This window comes from Globicephala melas, chromosome 18 (genome assembly GCF_963455315.2).
Source record: "Globicephala melas chromosome 18, mGloMel1.2, whole genome shotgun sequence".
Lineage (NCBI taxonomy): Eukaryota > Metazoa > Chordata > Mammalia > Artiodactyla > Delphinidae > Globicephala > Globicephala melas.
In genome coordinates this window covers 64,487,888-64,515,176 of record NC_083331.1, presented here as the reverse complement: position 1 = coordinate 64,515,176, position 27,289 = coordinate 64,487,888, and the positions used below count along the sequence as shown (strand labels likewise).

The 27,289-nt window shown below is 42.5% G+C and overlaps 1 protein-coding gene across 1 annotated transcript in view; it reads right to left on the bottom strand.

Annotated features, from left to right (window-relative positions):
• The window catches only part of LOC115853301 (ATP-binding cassette sub-family C member 4-like), a 166,779-nt gene that overhangs the window by 136,509 nt on the left and 2,981 nt on the right, over positions 1-27,289 (bottom strand). The window contains 1 exon segment of the mRNA XM_060287854.1: positions 23,098-23,394. Within this exon segment, the coding sequence (XP_060143837.1) occupies positions 23,098-23,394 (297 nt within the window).

The following is a 27,289-nucleotide window of genomic DNA, read 5'->3' as shown; positions in this document are numbered from 1 at the left end:
GAAAGCACACAGGCTGTAGGTGAAGAACTTTCCAAGTCCCGGATGTGTCCACTTGCTTCTCTTTGCTCCTTGGACTAAGAACTTAGCAGCTAATAAACCCCAGGCAGGAGATGGGTATCAGAAGAAGAGACAAGTGTATGATTTAAATAGAAGATAGTTGGAGAGAGAGGAAAAGAACTTGCTAGTTCAGGAAATGCATGGCCAACAGCCAGTTGCTGTGATTCGCACACAGCCTGTCCTGTCGTGTATGAAGAGGGCTCCCAGGATGAACGTGCCGTGGAGACTTTCCCTAAGGGCTCACTCTGGCTGATTCTCTGATATGCCGAGGCTCTGTGGACAAGGCTGGAAATGGAAACTGAACTTGGAGGGAAACACATGTTGTGTCTCTTTGTATAAATGGTTGTCATTTTCTACCCCAGGTAAGCCAGTTTAATAGTGGCATCACACAAATTATAGTGTACAAATCTCTCATCCACTCCCAGGTTAGAAAGGACATGGGTATCATTGAATCCCATCCCTCAACCTCTGCAGGAATTCCCTCTGCAGAATCTGATGATTCCCAACTTTCCGTTCCCCACTTCAGTAACTTAAAGGCAGCCAGTCCCATATTTGGAGACTTCTGATCGTTACAAAATCCCCTGTAGCCCAGGGCCTTGGATGAAGTTGTGATTTATTGAATTAGCTAATAAGGGGAACCTATAGATTAAAAGAGATTTAAGAGACATATCAGTCAATGCAACAGCAAATACGGGGGTTTTATATGGAGACTGACTTAACAAACCCACTGTAAAAGTTTTTAAATTATGAGGAATATGAAGTAAAGACATTTTTTTAAATAACTAAATAAATAATGAGGAAATGAGGGCTACTCAAAACATTGCTTGGCTATTCGATGGTGTGATGGAAATACTCTAAATTGGGAGAGGTGGCAATGATGTTTATGTGACTATGCTTTTTGTTTAGTAGGTTTGATTTGCTCCATATTTCTTTTCTTTTTCTTTTTTTAAAATATTTATTTATTTATTTGGCTGCACTGGGTCTTAGTTGCGGCATGTGGGATCTCCATTGCAGCATGTGGGATCTTTAGTTGTGCGGCATGTGGGATCTAGTTCCCCGACCTCGGATTGGGCCCCCTGCATTGGGAGCATGGAGTCTTAGCCACTGGGCCACCAGGGAAGTCCCATGACTATGCCTTTTTTTTTTTGGCTGTGTTGGGTCTTCGTTGTTGCGAGCTGGCTTTCTCTAGTTGCGGTGAGCAGGGGCTACTCTTTGTTGCAGTGCACGGGCTTCTCATTGCAGTGGTTTCTCTTGTTGTGGAGCACGGGCTCTAGGCGTATGGGCTTCAGTAGTTGCAGCATGCGGGCTCAGTAGTTGTGGCTCACGGGCTCTAGAGCACAGGCTCAGTATTTGTGGCGCTCGGGCTTAGTTGCTCCGCGGCATGTGGGATCTTCCCGGACTAGGGATCGAACCCGTGTCCCTGCACTGGCAGGCGGATTCTTAACCACTGCACAACGAGGAAAGCCCCCAGACTATGCTTTTTAAAGCCCACGTTTCTTCAGATATAGATTGAAATATTTGTGGGTAAAATAATTTTGATATCTGACACTTGCTTCAAAATAACTCAGCAGAGATAGGAGTAGGGGTGAGGAGTAGAGTGGGTATAGAAAAAACAAAAGTTGTCATGTGTTGATAATCGTTGAAGAATAGAAGATGAGAACATGGGGGTTGATTATACTATTTTCTCTACTTTTATATATTATTTCCATTATAAATTTTTTACAAGTACATGTTTTTTTCAAATGCTTACTTTTCCACTGACATATTTTTAAGGCACCAATCAAAACCTATTCCTTTTTTGTCTGTTGCAAATATATTTTCATTTGCCTCCTAAACTATATGATTTTTAACTCCTTCCTCTATCTCATGAGGAGGGCACTTGTTTGTTTTGTCATATTTACTTGTAGTGATTTTTAAATTTTTATTGAAATGCATATTCTATATATGAGTCAATATTTCCTCATCACATTGTGATAAAATGCAGGTGCCCCCTACTTTGACAAACAAACCCCACCATAATCAAACTCCATCCTACATGTCAGACAAACTCTTCCAAAGTACAGAAGAGAGGAAACACTTCTATATATATATTTTTTTTTTTGCCACACGGCGGCATGTGGGATCTTTGTTCCCCAACAAGGGATTGAACCTGTGCCCCCTGCAGTGGAAGCATGGAGCCCTAACCACTGGACCGCCATGGAATTCCCAGACAGGAAACACTTTAGAACCCATTTTGTAATGCCACTTGCAGCAACATGGATGGACCTAGAGATTATCACATAAAGTGAAGTAAGTCAGAAAGAAAAAGACAAATACCATATGATATCACTTACATGTGGAATCTAAAATACAACACAAATGAACATATCTATGAAACAGAAACAGACTCACAGACATGCGAACAGACTTGTGGTTGCCAAGGGAAGGGGGTGGGGGGGAAATATTAGGAGTTTGGGATGAGCAGATGCAAACTATTATATATAGAATAGATAAACTACAAGGCCTTACTGTATAGCACAGGGAACTATACTCAATATCCTGTGATAAACCATAATGGAAAAGAATATGAAAAAGAATATATATGTGTATAACTGAGTCACTTTGCTGTAAAGCAGAAATTAACACAACATTGTAAATCAACTATACTTCAATAAAGTTTTTAAAAACCCACTAACACAACATTGTAAAGCAATTATACTCCAATAAAGATATTTAAAAAAATAAAATAAAAACCCATTTTATGAGGTCAATATTACTCTGATATCAAAACCAGACAAAGACATCACACAAGAAAGAAAACTACAGACCAATATTCGCATTCAATGTACACAAAATTTCTCAACAAAATACAAGCAAATCAAATCCAGCAACATGTAAAAAGAATAATGCACTTAAACATGGCAACTTTTATATGATATATATTTTACCACAATAAAAAATAGTAAAATAGGGGCTTCCCTGGTGGCGCAGTGGTTGAGAGTCCGCCCGCCGATGCAGGGGACACGGGTTCGTGCCTCGGTCTGGGAGGATCCCACATGCCGCGGAGCGGCTGGGCCCGTGAGCTATGGCCGCTGAGCCTGCGTGTCTGGAGCCTGTGCTCCGCAACGGGAGAGGCCACAACAGTAAGAGGCCCGCGTACCGCAAAAAAAAAAAAAAAAAGTAAAATAATAAAAAGAATTATACATCATGACTAAATGGGATTTATCTCAGGGATGCAAGGATGATCACATGATCAATCTCAGTAGGTGTGGGAAAAGCCATTAGACAAAATCCAAGTTCATGGACCCTGGTTAAGAACACCTGTTCTGGAAAGTCTCTAAACATAGCAGATGTCAAATAATAGTGAAGAAACCCCCGAGGGCTAGAAGGTAAATTTAAAGGGTGCTACTGGGGAAAAAATGTTCTCTTGAATCTATTGGAAAAAGTCTTCTTTTTTGTTTTTGTTTTGTTTTTTTTGGCCGCATAGGATCATAGTTGTGGCAGTGGGATCTTCGTTGAGGCGTTTGGGCTTCTCTCTAGTTGCCGCACTTGGGCTCAGGTCGTTGTGGCACTCGGGCTCTCTAGCTGTGGCACGCAGGCTCAGTAGTTGCATAGTGCAGGCTTAGTTGCCCTGCAGCATGTGGGATCTTAGTTCCCCGGCCAGGGATTGAACTTGCATCCCCTACATTGGAAGGCAGATTCTTAACTACTGGACCACCAGGGAAGTCCCTGGAAAGAGTCTTCTTGAATCTACCTTGATCATGAACAATGACAGCGTAAATGATTTCTCTGAGATCTAAGAGGAGTACATAGTATAAACTTTTAAAGTGTACGTGTGTGTATTCCTTCCTTGCTACAGGCATAATTATTCACCTGCTAGATGGGCATGAGTATTTTTGTGGTACCATAATTAAAGGGCCTTTGAATGGCTTGGAGATTTAGGGCAAGTGCTTTAGACTTAGATTTAACAGTAGCTGTGTTATAGCAGCTCAGTGATTTAAATTTTAAGCCTCAGAATTCTTTTAGCTTTTATTCATATCTGAAATTAGGATTCTAACACCATAAGATGAGAATTTAAAAAAATAATACCTATGAAGTATTTAGTACCTGGGCCATGGAAGTATTCATCACGATAAACAACATCCAAGGTGGTGTAAATCATGGGTCTGTCTTGGGACTGTTACGTCTGCCGCTTAGATAGATTGATGTCGGGCCAGAGGGCTTCATAATCACAAGTTAAAGGGACTAATACCCTGGTTTAAGGACTAGACTTGTTGCTCGAATAACCTGGAAAACTGAAGAATAAATGGGCATAGAATGAAATTTATTTGGACAACTTTAGCAGTTGTGCATTTAAAGTAAACACATAAACGACGCGAAGAAAAGACGGCACTGGCCGGGTGTTGCCAAAACAGAGGATTTTGCAGGGCAAGTCCTCTGCCTGTATTTTGGGGACTTGCCAAGGGGTGATTTTGTTCACGTAGGGGCAGAGCTTGAGCTTCCTTTGGCTCTGGCTAAATGCTATAAATACTGTCACATCATTAAATCTGTGTAAATGGTTTCAAAAACTGCTTAAAGATGTAATTATTTGTTGAGGGTGCAAGCTCAAATGTTTCCGTGGGTAAAACAACTGAGGGAGGCCTTACGGTCTCTTGCAGAGAGAAGGGGGCCTGTCATCAGAAGGCACACCCTGTCCAAAAGTATTTATGTTCAAAACGTTTCAGAAACGCCAACCAGACAGACAAACAGGTTGTGGAGGCCTCAGTCCCGCGCAAGCAGCTTATAATCTCTGATCAGTGGAACGAGCATAAATTAGGTGTTTCTCTTTTGTATCCCTGAACCCATAGATGGTCTTTTCCCTTCCAATCAGATAAATACTTGGCAGGAACTGAACTGCTAAAAGCTCTGAATTGTAGCATCGCAGAATCCTTAGAGTTGCTTGTCTTTTCCCCATTTCTGGTTGCTTCCAGATCCCTTCACAAATTCTCCCCCCCCCCTTTTTTTTCCCTAGCTTAACACTCAGCTGCTATTTAGAATAAGATGGTATTTGACCAACTTTTTTTTTTTTTTTGGTCTTCTTTTCTAAGCACTTAATGCCTTAAACACTTCAATGTGTTCTGGCCCAAGAGCGCCCTCCTCTGTCAAGCAGTCACCAGGCCCTGATTTCTTTTCCCTTCCTTCCATCTTCGGAGTGGCTCCCAACCACCTGTGCCAAAGGGGCGCATGTGACAGAACCATCTCCAGCCCTCGGTGCTATTGACTACTCATCTGGAACTCTTGGTTTCCTTTGATAGCAAATTCTTTGCCTGTATGAAAGTTATTTACTTCTGAAAAATATTCAAAGAATGATCAAAGAAAATCAGTTACGCTATTAATAAACTTAGACACTTCTCCTTACAGGCTGAATGAATAAAATAAGCAGAAGTGACAATAAGGATTGTAATCTGAAAGCAACCCAGTGATGCAGCGTTAGAGGGTAATTAATTCTTAAAAAGGTAAAAGCATGACTCTCATGCAAATAATAAATGCAAATAAAAATAATAAATAAATTAATCTGTGAGTTATTTATTATTAACTATTATTAATTCATGATGAATCAGTAAGATATTACAACTGGTTTTTGTTTTTTGTTTTTTTATATCTTTATTGGAGTATAATTACTTTACAATGGTGTGTTGGTTTCCGCTTTATAACAAAGTGAATCAGTTATACATATACATATGTTCCCATATCTCTTCCCTCTTGCGTCTCCCTCCCTCCCACTCTCCCTATCCCACCCCTCTAGGTGGTCACAAAGCACTGAGCTGATCTCCCTGTGCTATGCGGCTGCTTCCCACTAGCTATCTATTTTACATTTGGTAGTGTATATATATCCATGCCACTCTCTCACTTCGTCCCAGCTTACCCTTCCCCCTCCCCCGTGTCCTCAAGTCCGTTCTCTACGCCTGTCTCTTTATTACTGTCCTGCCCCTAGGTTCTTCAGAACCATTTTTTTTTTTAGATTCCATATATATGTGTTAGCATATGGTATTTGTTTTTCTCTTTCTGACTTACGTCACTCTGTATGACAGACTCTAGGTCCATCCACCTCACTACAAATAACTCAATTTCGTTTCCTTTTATAGCTGAGTAATATTCCATTGTATATATGTGCCACATCTTCTTTATCCATTCATCTGTCAATGGACACTTAGGCTGCTTCCATGTCCTGGCTATTGTAAATAGAGCTGCACAGGGATATCAGCTCGGTGCTTTGTGACCGCCTGGAGGGGTGGGATAGGGAGGCTGGGAGGGAGGGAGACGCAAGAGGGAAGAGATATGGGAACATATGTATATGTATAACTGATTCACTTTGTTATAAAGCAGAAACTAACACACCATTGTAAAGCAATTATACGCCAATAAAGATGTTATAAATAAATAAATAAATAAATAAATAGAGCTGCAATGAACGTTGTGGTACATGCCTCTTTTACAACTGGTTTTTATAGTCTCTCCCTGACAAAATTCCTTTCAGTTGCCATGAACAGGATCGTTTGCACTGCTGTGAACAGGAATCATTTGTATCACTATTAGTTTTCTGCAAGTTAACTTCTACCTTAACGGAGTTGTAAAATAGCCTAGTGAAAAACAAAGATGTTCAACTCTATAGAATAAAACAACCCTGCAAAGATCATAATCTGGCATTCCACTGAAGAGATGTTCTGTGGCCTCTCTTGCCCTTCCAGCATCTTTCACAGCTTTTCCCGTCAGTGGTGATCATTTTATTAACATCTCTCCATCTCGTCTTCACCCCTATCCCGTGCTTCCTCCCCCAACCCACAAGGAATCCTAGGCTTGGATAAAGGGTGTCTGTGTGTATTATGGACTGTGTGAAAATGTTGGGAAGCTTGTAAATATTTTACAAGGATGTGGAGAGGAAAAAAAAAGGCTGACCTAGTAATAGAGCTTAAATGCTGCATGCAAAGTGTTCTTTAAAGGGCAGTTTCTCGTGTTCTGTATCTCACAGAAGCACAGAGAGTTCAAGCATTTGCGTTGTGATAGGAATAGTTAGTTTTGATTTTAAAAGCAGAGTAGCCTTCAGGAGTTTGGTTTAGGAAGCTTAAGTTGTTTCATTTCAAAGTTCTTTTTTTCCTAGAATAATGCAGATTCCCCCCGCCCAAAGGGAACCCTGGGCTTCATAAGGCGTTGCTATAGTAGGTCAGGAAAACAGTCACGCTGATGTACTGAGGCACAGCGTGGGAGAGTGGAAGGAACTTAGGTAGAATTCTGGAGATTCAACCACATAGCAAGAAAAGCCAAATAATTTGGAGATGAGAATAAATGGGGATCAATGGCGAAGGAAAAAAGTAAAGTGGTTTTTAGCATAAATCAAGGCCTCGAGAAGTGTCTTGTCCTCTGGAAACTGGAGTCATCTCCAGAGATGAGGCGGTGACTAGGAATCAGATCTGCCATCAGATTCCAGGTTCAAGACAGAGTCCTCCTCAAGAAGTGGACAAATGCATAAGTGACAACAATAGAGGTGGACGTGAGATGGGTACAATAAAATGCTACCTAAAGACAGAGGAGCAGCTGTGGAGCCACGATCACACGAGGAAGGCTGGAAAAGGAAGTGGTTTGTGGGGGAACATGATGAGTTTGGTTTGGGACCTATTTACGACCTGGTAGGGCTTCTACGTGTCTTATATTTATGTGTATCAGCTCCATCTTTTTCCTGTTCCCCCTTCTGCTTCAATCTTGCCGTCAAGTTTAAATCTCTCTTGAAGAATGGAAACAATAACTTGGTTTTCTTTGATCTGCCCTCACAAACCAAGCAAAATGCCTTACACATAGAAGATACTTAATGGATGTTGAATGGATGGGTGGATGGACGGATGGATATTCAAATGTTCTTGAGCAGGGGGGTTACCTTTGCTTCTTCGAGTTCCTTAGAGCAAAGTGGGACAGGACAGGAGAGCAGAGGTTGGAAAGAGTTGGGATCTTATGGGGACAACAAACAGACAGATGTAAGAGGTCAGAAAGAAGAGTTGGCAGAACATAAAAATAAGTTGTGTTTCGAGAAATAAGGAAAAAGGGTAAAGATGGCTAGACGGTCTACTTGGTGTGCAAATAGCAAAGTAGTTTTATATTTAAAAACTGTGAAATTAAAGTTTAACCCCATATTACTCAGCCATAAAGAGAAACGAAATTGAGCTATTTGTAATGAGGTGGATAGACCTAGAGTCTGTCATACAGAGTGAAGTAAGTCAGAAAGAGAAAGACAAATACCGTATGCTAACACATATATATGGAATTTAAGAAAAAAAAATGTCATGAAGAACCTAGGGGTAAAACAGGAATAAAGACACAGACCTAGTAGAGAATGGACTTGAGGATATGGGGAGGGGGAAGGGTAAGCTGTGACAAAGCGAGAGAGAGGCATGGACATATATACACTACCAAACGTAAGGTAGATAGCTGGTGGGAAGCAGCTGCATAGCACAGGGAGATCAGCTCGGTGCTTTGTGACCGCCTGGAGGGGTGGGATAGGGAGGGTGGGAGGGAGGGAGACACAAGAGGGAAGAGATATGGGAACATGTGTGTATGTGTGACTGATTCATTTTGTTGTAGAGCGGAAGCTAGCACACCATTGTGGGGCAATTATACTCCAATAAAGATGTAAGAAAAAAAAAAGTCTATAATAAATTTTGAGTTGATTTTCCTGTATGGTGTAAAAAAAAAAAAAAAAGTTTAACCCCAAATGACACAGAATTATATTGCTCCTAACATCACGTTAAAAGCCATTCCAGCTTGTTTGGACCTGTCTCTGACTGCTTGGCCTGGTGCAGTCATTTTTATTGCTCTAGATGGCATCTGTTTTCATTAGCAAAGCAGGGACTTCCTGCCACGTCATCTTGAAGTCCAACCTCACTTGCACAACTTGCTGCTTTGTAATTAAATTAAAATCGCAGGATGTTTTGGATTAGAGGAATCTTCCTTCAACCAGACCCAAGGTTAGTAAGAGAGTGTGACCTGTCTGGGATCGAATTCCCTAATCCAAAACATCCGGAATAGTTCACTGGATTAATCTGCAACTCACTGGGAGGTTTTGGGTCCAATTGCTAAAGGTTTTCTGTCTGTTTCCATTACTCTTTTCAAGTCAGGTCAATATGCATTTATTCAGCTCTCTTATTGAAAATGATAGGAAAAGTATTACTCAGTCCAAAGAATAAAGAAAATGGCAGATAAAATGCAAGGAAAGGAAGAAAAGTAATGAGTGAATAAATAAGTTCACTCATGAATAAAGAATTTATTCATGAATAAGTAAATTCATTCATCCAACAAATGAACTTACAGAGTTCTTATTTGTACCAGGCACTGAGCTAGGTAAGTGCTGTGCAATAGAGAGAGAAATATAAGCTACTGCTTCTGTTCCCCAGGAGTTTAGGATTTGTTTTATTTTTAATAAAAAAAAAATTGCCATTGGACAGTTTAAATTCAATTATATTGGTGTTTTAATCCAATCAAAAACTTCACAAAGAAATAACCTTGAACAATTTCTTTGAACATTCTGTGAGGGAAAAGGCTAACGACATCACACTGCACCACTGGATAGGATGTGTTTGGGTTGGACTGAATCCCAGGGCCCCTAGCCAGTACGCTACAGGAAGAGAATTTTTTAAATCTATTTTACTGGCTATAGAAAATAATCCTCGGTACAGAGTATCAGGCACACTTTTTGCTTTGAGCATTGCCATGAGTCTATGTAGCTTTAGAATGAATGACCTTTAGCAAAAACTAATTGACAGGGACTTCCCTGGTGGCACAGTGGTTAAGAATCCACCTGCCAATGCAGGCGACACAGGTTTGAGCCCTGGTCCGGGAAGATCCCACATGCCGCGGAGCAACTAAGCCCGTGAGCCACAACTACTGAGCCTGTGCTCTAGAGCCCAAGAGCCACAACTACTGAAGCCCCCACGCCTAGAGCCCGTGCTCCGCAACAAGAGAAGCCACCGCAATGAGAAGCCCGCACGCCACAACGAAGAGTAGCCCCCGCTCACTGCAACTAGAGAAAGCCTGCGCGCAGCAACGAAGACCCAATGAGGCCAAATAAATAAATAAACTACTTAACAAGTAGGACCAAATATTCTTATAGTTTTGAAACACACTGAGAAAATTTCCATTTAATCCATCTATGCCCCAACCTTGGCTCCTTGTCGGTCAAACTGTAGTTCTTCAAAATTCAATGAAAGAAGGTATGGAAAGCAACAGAAATGCCATAACAGAGTGTTACTGAAAAGGTTTAGGGAGATGAGGCTGATAAACATTCATCCAGAAAGGATAGTCATGACATGGATGGCATTTGAGGGCTAGTCCCCAAGCCCCTATGTCTTAGCTAGTTCGGGCTGCTATAACAAAGCACCACAGAGCTGGGCGGGGGCGGGAGCTGATAAACAACAGAAGTGTATTTCTCACAGTTCTGAAGGCTGGAAGTCTGAGAACAGGGTGCCAGCCTGGTCAGGTTCTGGTGAGAACGCTCTTCTGGTTGGCAGACTGTCAAACCCCCATTGTGTCCCCACGTGGTGGAAAGAGAGGGAGAGAGCTCTCTGGGGTCCCTTTTATAAAGGCACTAATCACTGCCCAAAGGCCCCATCTCCTAAAACCATCACATTGAGGGTTAGAATTTCAAAGTATGAATTTGGGAGAGACGTTCAGTCGATTGAACCCCCCTCATTTCCTCCTGTTCCCACTAAAACCTAAGCTCCACAAAGGCAAGGACTTTGTTTGTCCTTGTTCTCTATTGTGTCTCCAGTGCTGAACAATGAATAGTACGTGGAGGGACTCCATTAGTATCTGCAGGGTGAATGAATGAGTCAGCTCTGCAGTCACCCCCAATGATGCATCCTGAGGACTCTCAGGAAGAGAAAGCACAGGACACTGGCCCCAGATAACTGAGGTGCACATCAAAGGAATGATTTCAGCGAGCCCAGACTCTTGATCTTCCCAGACATACTTGAGATGTCTGGTTTTCTTTAATTAACAGTAATCTTTTCACGTTCCGACTACCTGTTCTTTGTTGCAAAAACTCCTATATATCCTGGCTCCTCTGTTACCTCTTCAAAGCAGTCTCCCAGAGTTATCCGAGAGGCTGTGTCCCGGGCTTAATTCCTCGGTTTTTTTGGCCGTGCTGCACGGCTTGCAGGATCTTAGTTCCCTTACCAGGGATTGAACCCACACCCTCAGCAGTGAAAGCTTGGAGTCCTAACTACTGGACCACCAGGGAATTCCCAAGTCCTCACTTTTGTCCGCAAAATAAAATATAATTCTCAGCTTTTAGGTTGCGTATTTTTTTCAGTCGACATAGTCAAGTTTTCTGAAAGGCACGAAGACCTTCACATCGTCCCCCAGACCCCCTTCCATCCTATCATCCTCACACACTACCTGCTCTACTACCATCTCCACTGAACCTCTACGATGAGGCCAGAGTGTAGAAAGGACAGCACTTCCCTTCCCACCCTGCCATCAACCCCATAAGAGGGAGGGGAGAGAGGGGGGGGAGCCTGAGCAGTGATGTGGCCTCAGCATCAATCTTCTTCAAATTGTTGGAGAGGGCTTCCCTGGTGGCGCAGTGGTTAAGAATCCCCTGGCCAACGCAGGGGACAGGGGCTCAAGCCCAGGTCCAGGAAGATCCCACATGCCACGGAGCAACTAAGCCCGTGCGCCACAACAACTGAGCCTGCGCTCTAGAGCCTGTGAGCCACAACTACTGAGCCCACATGCTGCAACTACTGAAGCCCGTGTGCCTAGAGCCCGTGCTCCACAAGAAAAGAAGCCACCCCAATGAGAAGCCCACACACCGCAAAGAAGAGTAGCCCCTGCTCGCCACAACTAGAGAAAGCCCGTGCGCAGCAACGAAGACCCAATGCAGCCGAAAATAAATAAATAAATAAATAAATAAATAAAAACTTGTAAATTGTTGGAGAGGAAACAAGGGTCTTGGTCCAATGTGGCACCAACACCAACACGTATCCTGACTTGGCCATCCTGACTGTGGGTATATTTGTGGGAAACACCTACCCAAAGGTGAACTGAAATTGTCACTGTCATGGAACCCTTGGGATGTGTCTCTCTGCAGTGACATAGGGAGGGAGGGAGAAAGAGGGTGGACGCAGAGGCCAGCAGTTGTGGAATATGACCTTGAGGAGAAATGAGGGCACTGGATTTCTAGGTGGAAGGAGCTTGTGCACAGTGATGTTGTTGGGAGAGGTATGCCTGGGAGTCTTTTCTAGAAGCTATGTTTGCACAGAATGCATAGTTTTTACTCTCCTTGTGTGTTTACTTAGAGGAAAGGCTGATGGAGTTTGAGGTGGAGCCGTGGTGTTGCTGGTGGTGGTGGGACTTGCGCCCTATTGAGAAGAACCTGAGTTCTCCCCTGAGACAATAACAAGCACGAAATGAGATCATTACGAGCACTGCCAGGAAGCTCGGATGTATTCAGGGCAGCGGCCCGCGGAAAAGTCTGGAGTTTCTGCCTGGATTCCATTTGCACTGGGGCAGAAATGTAAAGATACAGCATTTGTTCCCATAGACTGACGTAGTGTAGAGCGCAACTGTTACGCATAGAAAAGAATAAAATGAAAAGTATGAGATATAAGACAGGGTGAAAGGTTAAAAAAATTTCATGCTGATTAAGGGAAGAATCCAGATTTGTAAATAGGAAGAGAAGGCCTGTCAATTAAGTTAATAATGGAAGATAATTACAAATATTTTAAGAAGCTAGTGAAGCACAGTTGAGCAGTCGGGTGTGTGTGGTCAGGGAACAGGGAACGAAGAGAAAATCCTGACAGGAAGAATATTCAGGAAGGAAATAACTAACTGTTGGAAAATGATTTCCACTCCTCATCTCAACTATTTGAGTTAAAAGAAAGTAAGACCCGTGAAAGAACAACTACTTCCAAAGCAGTCATCCTCGGACATGCTTTGTATCGCAGATAACCCGGGTGGTACCAGGCTATCTTGAGAAGGTTCTGGCGTGTGATCTGGTCTGTTTGCAGTGAATGGTGCTTTGTGCTCACCCTGCCCTTTTTACCCAGCTGCTTATAACGTGCAGAAAGTAAACCCTCAGAGAAACGGCCCCGCCGCCCAGCCCCTCTGCAGAGTCTATCGGATGAAGAGACGCAGAGCTCTGTTTTCTGCTGGCTGTGGTCACGCATGGCTGGAGGATTCATGGACAAGACCAACCGCTCCATCTGTATCTCAGAGTCACTGATTACCAAGAGAAGGACTCAGCCCAGAACCACGCAGAGGATAGAAAGTCCTCAGAGAGTGAGTCTGTTAGAGTAATCCGAACAATCAGAGCCATTCTTACCACATTCTGATTTCTCCGTTGCCCCTTTCAAATACAAGCCGTTTTCTAAGGCCCAAAGGGAACACTGTGAATGGTGCCTAAGATTTTTCATAATGTGAACATCAGAATGAAAGGACCAGATGTGACCTTAGAATGAAGGCAATGACCAGGGAGAAGGGCAGGGGTCAAGGGAATGCCCCAAATTTCAGGGATATTGATGTTTAAATATTTCTTTTTATTTTTACATGTTCACAGAATCTCAGATCTCAAACCGGAAAAGACCTTAGAGTTTATCCAGTCTGTCTTCCTGGCCAATGCAGGAATTATTTCTACCACCTTTTTAGTAGAGGAGCATCAGCCTCCTCTAGATACTTCTAGTCAGTTCTTTGTGGGACAGCCTGTTCCGTTGTTGGGCAACTCTGATAGAAATTGCTTCTTCAGAGAGCCTCTAACTCTGATTCCCTCGTAACAGCTACCCAGGGGTCGTACTCATCTTCTTCCCCTTCCTCCAACCCTCTCACACCCTTACCCATCATATTCTTCTCCTTTTTTCCAGATGAAACAATTGCCCATGTGAATTTATTTCAAGATCTCTCGTCTTCCTAGTTACCCTCCTCTCACATCAATGAATGTGGTTTGTATTCACGTTCCTTAAGATATGGTGCCCAAGACCAGCACTGTGCAATTTGACTATGGAATATGCGGGAGTGAGGGGCTATTACCCTTCCAATTTGGACATTCTTACGCTATTATCGGCACTTCGGATTGCATTAATCTTCATGGCTGCTATCTTTTCCTGTTGTTTTTTACTAAACATCTAAGAAGCACAGCTTGTTTTTTTTTTTTTAAATTAAATTCAGTCTAACTATTCTCTCTCATTCTATCCAATCGATTTTTAAAGCCAAACATTAAGTTGAGAACCTGACTGCTTGAGATCTTGGTATGTATTGGAAAATACTGTCCTGGGAGAAGGGATGGAACTTAGGGTGGGACCTGCTCTGCAGCCAACTTCCCCTTCCACTGCCCCCAAGTCTCTGGGCAGGAACCTCGGAGCACCCGTGACCCCTTCATCCCTCATGAGTCACCAAGTTACTCGGTCTTATCAGTTCTACCTCTAAGTACCTTCCTTGTCTGTTCCCACTGTTGCCCTCACATGAGGTTCAGGTTCTCACATGAAATACTGCAGGATCTTTCTGAAATGCAAGTCCCGTCAGGGATTCTCTGCTCAAAATGTTTCAACGGCTTTCTGGCTCCTCTAAGACAAAGTCGAAATCCCCTTATAGAGCTTACAGGTCCCTTTGCAAGTCCCCCTCCATGTGCACCTGCACCCCATCTTGACGTCCTCCCGCACATCCACGTGGAGTCTTTCCAATGTGCTCGCTGGTCCCCGAGGCGCTCGGCTCCTTTCTGCTTGGAGGTCTTTGCTCGTACGTGCCAGGCCGTACTCTGAACGCTCTACACAAATTAACTCACTTCATCCTCACCACCACCCTCTGAAGTAGATAATATTACTCCCATTTTACAGACGGGGATCTCATATGTTAAGCATTTTGCCTGGTGTCACGCAGTTAATAAGTTGTAGAGCAGGATGAGTCCCGTGACCCGAAATGCCCCCCCTTTCTTCCTCCTGGGTGAACTTCTACCCATCTTTCAAGACAGTTCAAGCACTGGCTTTTCTGGGAAGTCTGCCTATGCCCTGAACTTAACCCCAGATAGCACTTATCATTCTGGGATAATCGTTTGCGAAATGATCATCGCCCTCTAAGCAGCACATCCATGGAGATAGGCCCCTGTGCTTTCCTCACTGAGCCCCCAGAACATATATTCTGTGCCGGGAATCTAATGAATGCTTTGATGAAAGGAATCATTAATGAATAAGTGAATTAACTACTTACAGGGTTCCTTCTGTAGTTTATGGCGTCATAGCCATTTACCAAATTGTTAATTTGGGGCCATCAGTTTTTCCTGTAATGCGTACAAAAATCTGGCCAAAGCTTAATTGTAGATCAATTCTTAATTTTCTTAAGAAAGAATTAAGGAGGGCTTCCCTGGTGGCGCAGTGGTTGAGAGTCCGCCTGCCGATGCAGGGGACACGGGTTCGTGCCCCGGTCCGGGAGGATCCCACATGCCGCGGAGCGGCTGGGCCCGTGAGCCATGGCCGCTGAGCCTGCGCGTCCGGAGCCTGTGCCCCGCAACAGGAGAGACCACAACAGTGAGAGGGCCCGCATACCGCAAAAAAAAAAAAAAAAAAAGTATTAAAGAATTAAAAAATTCTTAATTTTCTCCTGAAATTCAGATCAGTTTAAATATTTCCGTTTAAATATTTATTTAAATATTCAGATCAGTTGTCCTGGCTTTGTCTAAGAGCAGTACTGCTTTCTGAAGTGCTCTGGAATTACTTAAAAACGCACAGCGGCAGTAAGTTTTAAAACTACCAACCCCAGTATGCTCTTTGCTCAGGTGTCCTTTGAGTTCATCCCCTTGAGGATGCGAGTTAGTCTGTAAGGGAATCGAGCAGAGGAGACTCAGGAGCACCAGCTTGCCGCACGTGCGGTCAGACGGGCAATGAGCAAGAGAGGAGCAGTGGGCCCGGAGAGAAATACGCCTGAGCCTTTTCTACACACAATATTCACCACGAGAAGACAAATACTGACGATCAGATAAGCATGAGAAGCCACAAAGGGGAGGTGGGATAGCCTTCCTGGCCTCCCTACGCAAACATCACCGAAGGATCTCATGTTCGTACCGCGCTCACCGCCTTTCCTTATTTTCTGCATTCTCCATGCTCTGGCATCTAGGGCCTCGGGTGTGGCAGGTGAGCAGAGGGGAAGACTGCCCTCCGGGGGCCAGCAGATTCTTAGAAATAACACACAGGTGCAGCTTTCAGAGACAAATCAGCTAATCCAAAGCACACACCCCAGTGACGTCCTTTGTCAAGCTTCCGCACATCAAACCAACATTCCTCCACCTTAATCAACCCGGCGCGCCTGGGACCAGACAACTCAACAAAGGCTCTGGCAGGTGCTTTCCTCTCACTCCTTCTGCCTTCTGACCGGCTCTGGTGCTTCCCAGCTGGGTCCTGTGTGGGGAACCAGGCCTCCTACTTCTAGGGATCTGTGAGTGTAAAAACTTCTTCCTTCATGACAGCGTTTCATGTCTGTGTGTCTTACCATCCCTGATTAAAACTAAGTCCAGGTACATTTAAAAACATATACTAGTCTATTTCATGTCATAGGATTCTTTTTCTTGAACTTCCTACAAACTTTTGGTATGTAACTAGACATCATCATTATCATCTTATAGATAAGAAAGGGAGGGAATTCCCTGTTGGTTCAGTGGTTAGGACTCTGCGCTTCCACTGCAGGGGGCAAGGGTTCCAACCAGGTCAGGGAAGTAAGATCCTGAAAGCCACTCTGCAGGGAGAAAGAAAGAGAGAAAGAGAGAAAGAGAGAAAGAGAGAAAGAGGGAGGGAGGGAGGGGGGGAGGGAGGGAGGAAGGAAGGAAGGAAGGAAGGAAGGAAGGAAGGAAGGGAAACAAAATGAATTTAAGTGACTTATCCCAGGTCACACGAAAAATTAACGGCCGAGTTGGGATTTAAACACAGGTTTTGGGCTAGTACTAAAGGCTGAACATTTCCTCAAAAGTTCTATAGACGACCATACAAAGTTATAAATATGTTCTCTTGTGAGCCTCAGTTAATTTGTCTGTAAAATGGGGACTACAGAATACCATCTTTTGGATAAATGTGATAATATATGTGAAAGCACTTTGTAAAATGCAAATGTGATTCAAATCAGTATATTAAACTGTTTGTCACAAAGTTTTTCCCAGTTCTCAGGGCCAGGAATACTCCTGGAAACCTTTGTCCTTTTTTGACTGTCCAGAGCACAAACACGTCCTAGGTCTGGTGAAGCTCTATCCCCTACCATGGAGCCCAGAGGGGGCCTTTTCTCCCCATTTCTGCAGATGCAACATGTGATTGACACAAGGAACGGTCCCACATCTGTGGTGAGAAACTGACTTCTAAACAAAGTGTGGTCTTGCCTTATGAGGTACAGCAAATCCTTACCTGTAGGATAAGCATAAACTGTAGTCCAAAGAGCACAATAGCATTTGCTTTGTTATAAATATCACATAAGACATGCAACAAGGCGTCAGAGGCATCCTTCTATTAGGTTTTGGATTCCAGGAAGCAGCTACTGCAGTCCTGGCTGGAAAAAAATAGATGGAGCAAAAGTAATGGTCACCTTCCTACTGTTGAGATGTGAGCTCTCCAGGCATTGAAATCTCTATTTATTGGAATGACTGCTACCCTTTATGGTGCATGTCTCTGTGTCTGGCACTGTATAAGGCACTTTGCCTATGTTATCTCATTTCATCACCATTTCACAGGTAAGAAAATTGAAGCACAGGGAGATTAAGACCCTTAGTAAATGGTGAGTCCATCAGACTCGAAGTCCAAGCTTTATACAGAATTTCTCACCTTTTAACGTGCATGGGGGACACCTGGAGATGTTGTTAAAGTGCAGATTCTGATTCTATGGGTCTGTGGTGGGGCCTGAGAGTGTGCATGTCTAGCAAGCTCCCAAGTGATACAGACGCTGCTGGTCTGAGGACCACACTTCAAGAAGCAAAGCTCTAAATCGTCCTGCTCTTCAAAAAGTGCTTCTTGAATCTCATCATAAAAAACACTCATGGTGGGCTTCCCTGGTGGCACAGTGGTTAAGGATCTGCCTGCCAATGCAGGGGACACGGGGTCGATCCCTGGTCCAGGAAGATCCCACATGCCGTGGAGCAACTAAGCCCGTGCGCCACAACTACTGAGCCTGCACTCTAGAGCCCGCAAGCCACAACTACTGAGACCGAGTGCCACAACTACTGAAGCTCGCGTGCCTAGAGCCTGTGCTCTGCAACAACAGAAGCCACCGCAATGAGAAGCCCACGCACCGCAAAGAAAAGTACACAAAGAAAAGAAAAGTCCATACACTTTTAGATAACTATATACGCATTTGGAACACAGCAAGAAAATAAAACTAAATTAAAATTAACCTTAGGCTTATTTAATGAAATTAAGTCTCAGAAAGCACTGAGAATCTTAGCAAATGGACACCTGTCCTGATTTTAAAGGTAAATGCCTTCCAAGCATACACAGATCTATCAAATGTGTTATTTTGAAAATATTTTCGAAGCATGTAAATTACTCAAGCCAATTTTCACTGTTATTTCATTGTGGACTAAGGCACACATTTCAACCAGGAAGAAATCTAAGGTTATGACATCAGGGCTTCCCTGGTGGCGCAGTGGTTGAGAGTCCGTCTGCCGATGCAGGGGATGCGGGTTCGAGCCCCGGTCCGGGAAGATCACACATGCCGCGGAGCGGCTGGGCCCGTGAGCCATGGCTGCTGAGCCTGCGCGTCCGGAGCCTGCGCTCCACAGCGGGAGAGGCCACAACAGTGAGAGGCCCGCGTACCGCAAAAAAAAATAATAATAATAATAAAAATAAAGTTATAACATCAGATGGCCCCAAACTATCCCCTATGTGAGAATAAACACCCACAGGAACCCTTTTCTTTAGCAAATGCCATTCCTTTCCCCCCATCCTTATGGCCTGGCTGTTAAGGGGACGGGGCGAGAGGTGAAGGATAGGCAGGTGAGGAGAGGTCCACACTCCTACACGCAGCCAGCATCCTGTGACCGCCGGCTTCCACAGTAGTGTTTAGCTCCATTCCACCGAAACCCTGGCACACTCACTTGCATCATATGGTTATTTAGGTCATTTAGACCTATCTCCACACAGATGCAGATAAGATTCTATACTGTCAGGAACCAGGAAGCCAGCAAGATAACAGATAATGGGAGGGGGAGAAAAGGGCTATCAGGATCAATTACGTTAGAGGAGCCTCTTACAGCCAGCTTTTTTTTTTTTTTTTTTGGCCGCACCCGAAGGGCATGCGTGATCTTGGGATCTTAGTTGCCCTGACCAGGGATCAAATCTGCATCCCCTGCAGTGGAAGCGCAGATTCTCAACCACTGGACCACCAGGGAAGTCCCATAGCCATCATTCTGTAGTGAACTTCTACTTCGAGGTGGTCAAGGACTGTAAAGTTCTTGAGAGAACTTCAAGTAGAAACATACCTGAAGGGACTCCTGGCATCCAGCTCTCTCAATTTATGGAGGAGGAAATTTATGAATGAGGCACAGAGAGTTTCATTACCAAGGTCAAGATCGTGAGAATAGCTAATAAAAAGTCAGAACTTGAAGCTCAGTCAGCTGAATTGCTGTCCAGTGATCTTCCTTTTTCCTGCCTGAGTACCCATCCTAAATCATTCCTCAACACCCCAGCCTTCGTCCAGGAATACAATTTTGTCCTCATCACAAACTGTCTCCTCATTATTTTGTTCATTCAGTCATTTTGCAAATATGTATCCAGAGCCCATTGTGTGCCTGGAGCACAAGGAGAACATCACAGACCAGGTCCTGCCCTCGAGGCGACCATGACTCAGCTTTACTCTCTCCTTGGAGCAATGCTTTCTGGATCCAGCCTTCCCCGACAGAAATTACTGCTGCTCTCCCTGTGAGAGATGCTTTGCTTTCACAGTTAAAACTCTCTACTAACATCGAGAGGAGAGAAAAACAAAACACAACAAAACAAGAGACACAGCCTAGAGTGGCTATTGCATCTAAAGACAGTGAATTGCTTTTGAAATTGAGTCAAGAAGTTTTCAGTCCACAATGAGGATTGTATTACAAGTGTCCCTATGGTGTTGTCTTGAAATGGATTCCACAGAACTATAGTTGAAGGGGGCCTGTGTTTTTCACAGCTGGAAATGCCCCTTGTCCAAAGAAATGCTGGCTTACATCAAATCTTTTAAGGTTGTTGTCACTACTAATGTAAATGGGTTCCTAAAAAACTGTAGCTATACTGGGTCATCTAAGAGGGTTAGTTAGCAACAAGAAGGTATGACTTTGACAGTGACGTTATGTAACCAGCAAGGAAAAAAAAAAAAAACCTAGCAGTTTAAAAAGATTTTCTGTTTTTCTTTCTTAGAGGAGGCTTAATGTGGCTTAAGTCTAAGAAGATTTGTCTCAAATTGACGATGTTGGCTTAAATCGTTTATTATTTTAAAATGCGATATAACCATTTTCGTTCCTCTTTGGATTGTGGGTTCTTTTCTCAATTTGGAATCATTGTGACATTTGAGAGCCTATTGGCATAGAAAGCTTCCCAACACCCCACTGTTGTGTTTTCAAACAGGAATAAAGGAAAAGCAACCAGCCTCGTCAGCAATGACTCCGTGTGAATGAGGACATCCAAACTGGTGAGTGTCCATTTCCTTTGGAAATATGAATCAGTGTTCCTGATGTTGAATATAGATTTCTGTAGCAACTTGTATCTTTGATAAAGATTTTGATTCAGGATGAAGAAAGTGGAGAGATGATGTTAAATGAATTTTACAAATTCTAATTGAAGCAGTCAGTGGACAAGGTTTTCCAAATTACCTCTCATGTGCAGGGTACAGAGCAGACATAGAATACATTATTTTTACTGTTGAGAAGCAAAATCAAAAGGGTCAAGTTTTAAGGGTGGAAGATTATTTGGACCACCACCAACACTACTTAGAAGCAAAATTTCTAACTCCATGTTTCCTAAGATGCATTTGGAAGCAGCTGTTGAAATCTTAACAGCAATCTACTTTGGAGCTAAGGTCGAACACCTATTTTTCACAATACCTGGGCTTCATTAAGGAATACAGAATGAAGGATAATAAGAAAATATATATATATATATTTAAAGGATGAGCTCAGTAAAGAACAAAGAAATACACTTAGCCACATGACATAACTTCTACCTGCTGCCTCAAGGTGGGACTGGGCCAAGAGGTCTGTGGAATGACAACCGTGTCCCCATAATTCTCTTCTCCTTTAACAGTTTTCCCTGCACCTAGGGAAACCTTCTGTAGTAGAAGGAACAATTTTTTTTTTTTTTTTTTAGAAGGAACAATTTTGAAATATCCCAAAGTAAGTTTAGTAGCTGGGACTGAAGAGAGACCAGCATTGATCCCTCTAATGGGTGCTCAGGAAAGTCCATGTTATTTGGAGGCCTAACTGGGGTGTCCAAGCTTGAACACGTCCCTCGATTGTCATTAGAATCTCCTGGCTTTAAATAAGTATCCTCTCTTTATTCTTTGGCACGCACTGTGGACTAATAACGTGAATACTTGACACAAAATCCCATAAAATATGATGCTTTGGTAACTTCCTAGTTAAAATTTTATTTCATTTTCTTTACTGGGGCCAAAGTACAGTTTTGCAATTTGATTGTGAAAAGTCTGTATATTATCAAATACCAGGGTCAATTTTAAATATAATAAACCCACAACTTGGGGAAGATTTGTAGAAATAATCAAATAGGCAGAAAGCGGATACAGATAGTGATTCTTATAATGACATACGAGCCAACAGCCAATAATTGTGCCCCTGGAGGTATGCTGAGGTATGAAAATGCCCTTTTTCTTTTTTTTGAAGTATAGGTGATTTACAATATTATATTAGTTTCAGGTGTACAACATAATGATTCAATATTCGTATAGATTATACTGAAAATGTCTTTCTTTCCTCCTTCCTTCCTTCCTTGGCCACACCACGCACGCTTGTGGGATATTAGTTCCCCAACCAGGGATCGAACCTGGGCCCTCAGCAGTGAAAGCACGGAGTCCAAACCACTGGACTGCCAGAGAATTCCCTGAAAATGCCTTTAAAATGTTTTCCCTCTTTAACATACATATGCTTGTAATAGTTCCTAACGTGCAAAACATTGAAAGCTTGTCTACATATATATTTTTAATAAAACCAAGTAGCAAAAAGGGAAAGATCATGGGTATTTTCTTTCACCTAAATACTTTTTAAAATTTTCTTGCTCAGCTATTTTATCACTAAATATGATTATTTTTTTTTCGCGGTCGGTACACGGGCCTCTCACCGTTGTGGCCTCTCCCGTTGCGGAGCACAGGCTCCGGACACGCAGGCTCAGCGGCCATGGCTCACGGACCCAGCCGCTCCGCGGCATGTGGGATCTTCCCAGACCGGGGCGCGAACCCGCGTCCCCTGCATCGGCAGGCGGACTCTCAACCACTGCGCCACCAGGGAAGCCCTAAATATGAGTTTTTTAAAAAAAAATATGGAAACTCCTCTAAAAGCAGAATTCCTCCCTCTCTCAACACTATCTGTCTTCTCATATGCTTCTATCAACTGTGAATATATATATATGAATATACATATGTGTGTGTATGGATTTTATGCTCAGATGGCCTGAGAAATACAGGAATTTAGAATAATGTGCGATCTGCTGACGGCATGTGTGTATAAATATGTAAGTATATATAATATATGTACAAATATAGTATATAATTCCTCCATGATGCAAGGCAAATTGAACTAGTTTGTGAAAGAAGCCAGTCACTTTCTTTGGAGTCTATTATTCGCTAGGTACTTTTCTAAAATACCCATAAAGTTATTCCTAACTCTCCTTTGCCGTGTAAAAGACCCCGTCCATCCTAGGCCCATCTTGGCACTTGGGTTAAGCACTCAGTTCACAGCCAACTGTATACAGCCACTTCAGCACAGTGAGGGGAAAAGCAACATTTTACTTCTACCCCAAACAAAGCTATTGTATTTACCTTCTACTTTGAAGATAATAAAGGGCTGTCGGCCATGGAAAGAACCCAACACCTTACCCGCGCAGTTCATCCACAGACCCTGGTAAACCCAAGTGGCCGTTATCACCGAGGATGCTCGGGTAGTTAGTTACTTTCCACTCACTAGACGCAGTGGCAGCGACGAGAGCGCCAAAGCCCCCGACGCCAAACACCAGAGCCGAGATCTGTGCCCTGGACATGTCGCTCAGGCGTCTCCAGGGACACTGTCCAGACAGATCGCTGCGGTGGTCTAGGCATGCAGCGGACACAACCCGCTTGGACCAGTGTTGCAGCAAGTTAATGGGGGCAGGTGACAGTACTTCATGCTCGGGTGGCCTGAGGAAGGACCGGAACTTAGGATCAAGTCTGATTTACCGATGGCATTTTTAAGGTAGCCTAAGACGATCTTTCTAATTTCCTGCACGGATATTTACTAAAAGTTTGTAGATGGATACTAAAGGTTTTGAGTTCGCAGACTTTTTTCCTGCCACATAGTTAATGTTTAATTTTCTGTTAGCCTGAAGCTTAATGAACCATGCAGGGACCAGATATTACAAAGTGCAAATTATACAGTAACAGTTAAGGCTTCTTTGACCCATTGCTTTACGCTTGTGTACTTCTGAATGTTTATGTAAGTGGAATCATAGTTTAGGTTTCCTTCTGTAACCTATTTTTTCACACGTTATGTTTGTGAGATTCATCTGTGTTCAGGAATATAGCTATCGTTCATTAATTCCTGTAGCTGAGTATAGTATTTTATTAAACATGCTACAATTTATCTGTCTTCCTGGAGATGAATATGTATGTGGCTTCCCCCTCACCCTCTAACCCTTAATATCACTAATTGTAGCAGCTATAAACATTCTCACACGTTTCTCCTTGAGTACAGGTGCAAGTGCTTTTCCAAGGTAAATCCTAGAAAGAGAATTGCTAGGAAGGAGGAAATACCCATCTTCTATTTATAGATGATTTTAATTGCTCTAACGAGTATGTCGTCACAGCAGTACACAGTCCCGCTGCCAGAGGCTGCGTCTCCACCACGCTATTTCATAACACTTGGTATTGTGGTGTTCTCAGAACTGTTTTTTTCTTTTGTCCAGTCTGACGGGTGTCAAGGTACCACATTATGATTACTGCTTTGTACTTTCTGATTACCAATGAGGTTGAGCATCTTTTTGTGGTTATGGACTCTTCGTGTTTTTGTCTACAAAGACGTTTGTAGTTTTTGCCCATTTTTTTCCACTGAGATGCTTGATTTTTAAATAAATTTATCTTTGGTTCTGTAATACTCTGGAGAGTAATCTTTTGTTGGTTATTTATGTTGGAAATAGCTTCCCCTAGTTTGTGGTCTTTATGGGCCATTTGATAAAGAGCCTTAATTTCAATGTAGTCATATTTATCAAGTTTTCCCTAAATGATTTGTGTCTTTGAGATCTTGATGACCTCGCCCTTAGCAGTGAAAGCACCGAGTCCTAACCACTGGACCGCCAGGGAATTCCCTCCGATTCAAAGTTTTAGCCTTCACATTTAAGTTCTTAAATCATCCAGAACTGATTTTTTGTGTGTGTTTTATGGTTTGCCATCTATTATAATTCATTTTTTTAAAACGAAAACCCATTTTTTCTGTCTTTACTGAATGTCCCTGGTTTCCCTGTTGATCTCTGATGTTACCTCCGTCGTGTCAGGTATCGATATTTGCATGGTCTGTGTTTGGGTTCTCTGCTCTGTTCCATCTACCTGCTTGTCTATTCCTGCACCAGTACAACACTTGCTTAATTACTCAAATGTTATAACTGTGTCTTGAGATCTTGCTGGTGTCTCTTACCTTGCTCTTCTTTTTTAAGAGTGTCTCGGACTTTTTTTTTTGTTTTTAGCTTTTTGCTGTGCCTTATGTATTTTAGAATAAGTGGAGTTACACACATACATACTTATTAGGATGCTTGTTAGAGGAAAGTGGAGAACATTATAAAATTGAGTCTTCCTGTCCATGAATGTCATATGTCTCTTCATTTAACCCATCTTTAATGTCTTTCAGTTACACACTCTAATTCATAAAGGCCTTGTTACATTTTTTTGCCAGATTTAAACTTAGGACTCACTCTAACATCTATTTTCTCTAACTTATGATTTCCTTTTTTTTTTTTAATTTTTCTTTCTTTCTTTTTTTTTTTTTTAATTTTTGGCTGCCTTGGGTCTTTGTCGCTGCACGCGGGCTTTTCTCTAGTTGTGGCGAGCGGGGGCTACTCTTCGTTGTGGTTCCCGGGTTTCTCATTGGGTGGCTTCTCTTGTTGAGAGCATGGGCTCTAGGCACGTGGGCTTCGGTAGTTGTGGCTCGCGAGCTCTAGAGCACAGGCTCAGTAGTTGTGGCGCACGAGCTTAGCTTTCTGTGGCATGTGGGATCTTCCCGGACCAGGGATCGAACCCGTGTCCCCTGCACTGGCAGGAGGATTCTTAATCACTGCGCCACCAGGGAAGTCCCTAACATATTATTTCTTATTTTTTCTTGTATATACATATAGTTTTCCTTCTTTCTTGCATTTTTTGAATTGAGTTTTTTTCCACACCTCAATTTTTCCATTCTATTAAATTGGAAGTTATACACTATTTGTATTGTTTAATGGTTGCTCTAGAAATGTTAATACATATCTAATTTAATATATAAAATTATTGTCTTTACTCTCCTTCTGAATAACACAGGACCTTAAAATGTTTAACATTAATAACTCCTTTTCTGGTCTATGTTATTACTTTGTTATGTTGTTTGGTTTTTAGCCCCACAAATTGGATTTCTACCTCCAAAAATGTTAACTCCACACCAAGTATTATTATTACTGTGTGCTGTCATTGTTTACCTTTTTTCTTTTTTGCTTGTTATTCCATTGTGCTTCTCAAACATTCCCTGTGAGTTTATTTTCTTCTTCCTAAAGTCTATTCTTTTTTTTATTTTAACACCTTTATTGGAGTATAATTGCTTTACAATGGTGTGTTAGTTTCTGCTTTATAACAAAGTGAATCAGCTATACATATACATATATCCCCATATCTCTTCCCTCTTGCATTTAAAGTCTATTCTTGAGAAGTTTCTCTAGAAACAAAAGTGAGGGACCGTTGGTAGTTACCTCTCTCAGTTTTTGTGTGTCAGATAATATACTTACTCTATGCTTGCTTTTGGTAGATACTTTTGCTGGGTATACAGTTATAAGTAGACAGTTATTTTGACTCAGTACTTTGAAGTATAATTCCATTTTGATTTGGCTTCCATCATTGCTGTTGAGAAATCAAGAGTCTGATTTGTCATTTCTTTGTGAATTAATCTGTGTTTTCTCGTTGGCTGGTTTTAAGATTGTCTTTGGTTTTGTCAGTTTCACTTTGATTTTCTAATGTAGATTTTCTTTTTAAGTCTTTTCAGGGATTTACTAAACCTTTGAAACCGATAATTCATATCTTCTATCAGTTTGGGAAAACTATTAGTTCCTTTCCTCTCAAGATATTACCCTCTGTCCCTATCCTTTCTTTATCTCCTTCGTAACTCTGGTAAGAACTATTTTTAGTTTGTCCTATGGCTCAAACTCTCTTTAATATTTTTTTTTAATTTATTTATTTTATTTATTTATTTTTGGCTGTGTTGGGTCTTCGTTGCTGTGTGCGGGCTTTCTCTAGTTGCGGCGAGCGGGGGCTACTCTTCGTTGCAGTGCACAGGCTTCTCATTGCGGTGGCTTCTCTTGTTGTGGAGCACAGGCTCTAGGCGCACGGGCTCAGTAGTTGTGGCACGTGGACTCAGTAGTTGTGGCACGCAGGCTCAGTAGTTGTGGCTCGCGGGCTTTAGAGCGCAGGCTAAGTAGCTGTGGTGCACGGGCTTAGTTGCTCAGCGGCATGTGGGATCTTCCTGGACCAGGGCTCGAACCTGTGTCCCCTGCATTGGCAGGCGGATTCTTAACCACTGCGCCACCTGGGAAGCCCTCTTTAATATTTTTTATCTCTTTATTTCTCCATGCTGCATTCTGGGGATTTTTTCAGCTATATATTGATACATTAATTTTTTCTTCAGCTATGTATAATCTGCTGTTAACCCATCTAGAGTCTCTAATTTCTAAATTCCTTTTTTTTATCTGTAGAAGTTCTACTTTATTTTTTTCAAATTTTTCTGTTTCTTTTTTTCTAATGTCTTGTTCTTTAGTCATACTTCAAATGCCCTATTTTATTAAGTATTAAAGATACTTATTTTGTATTT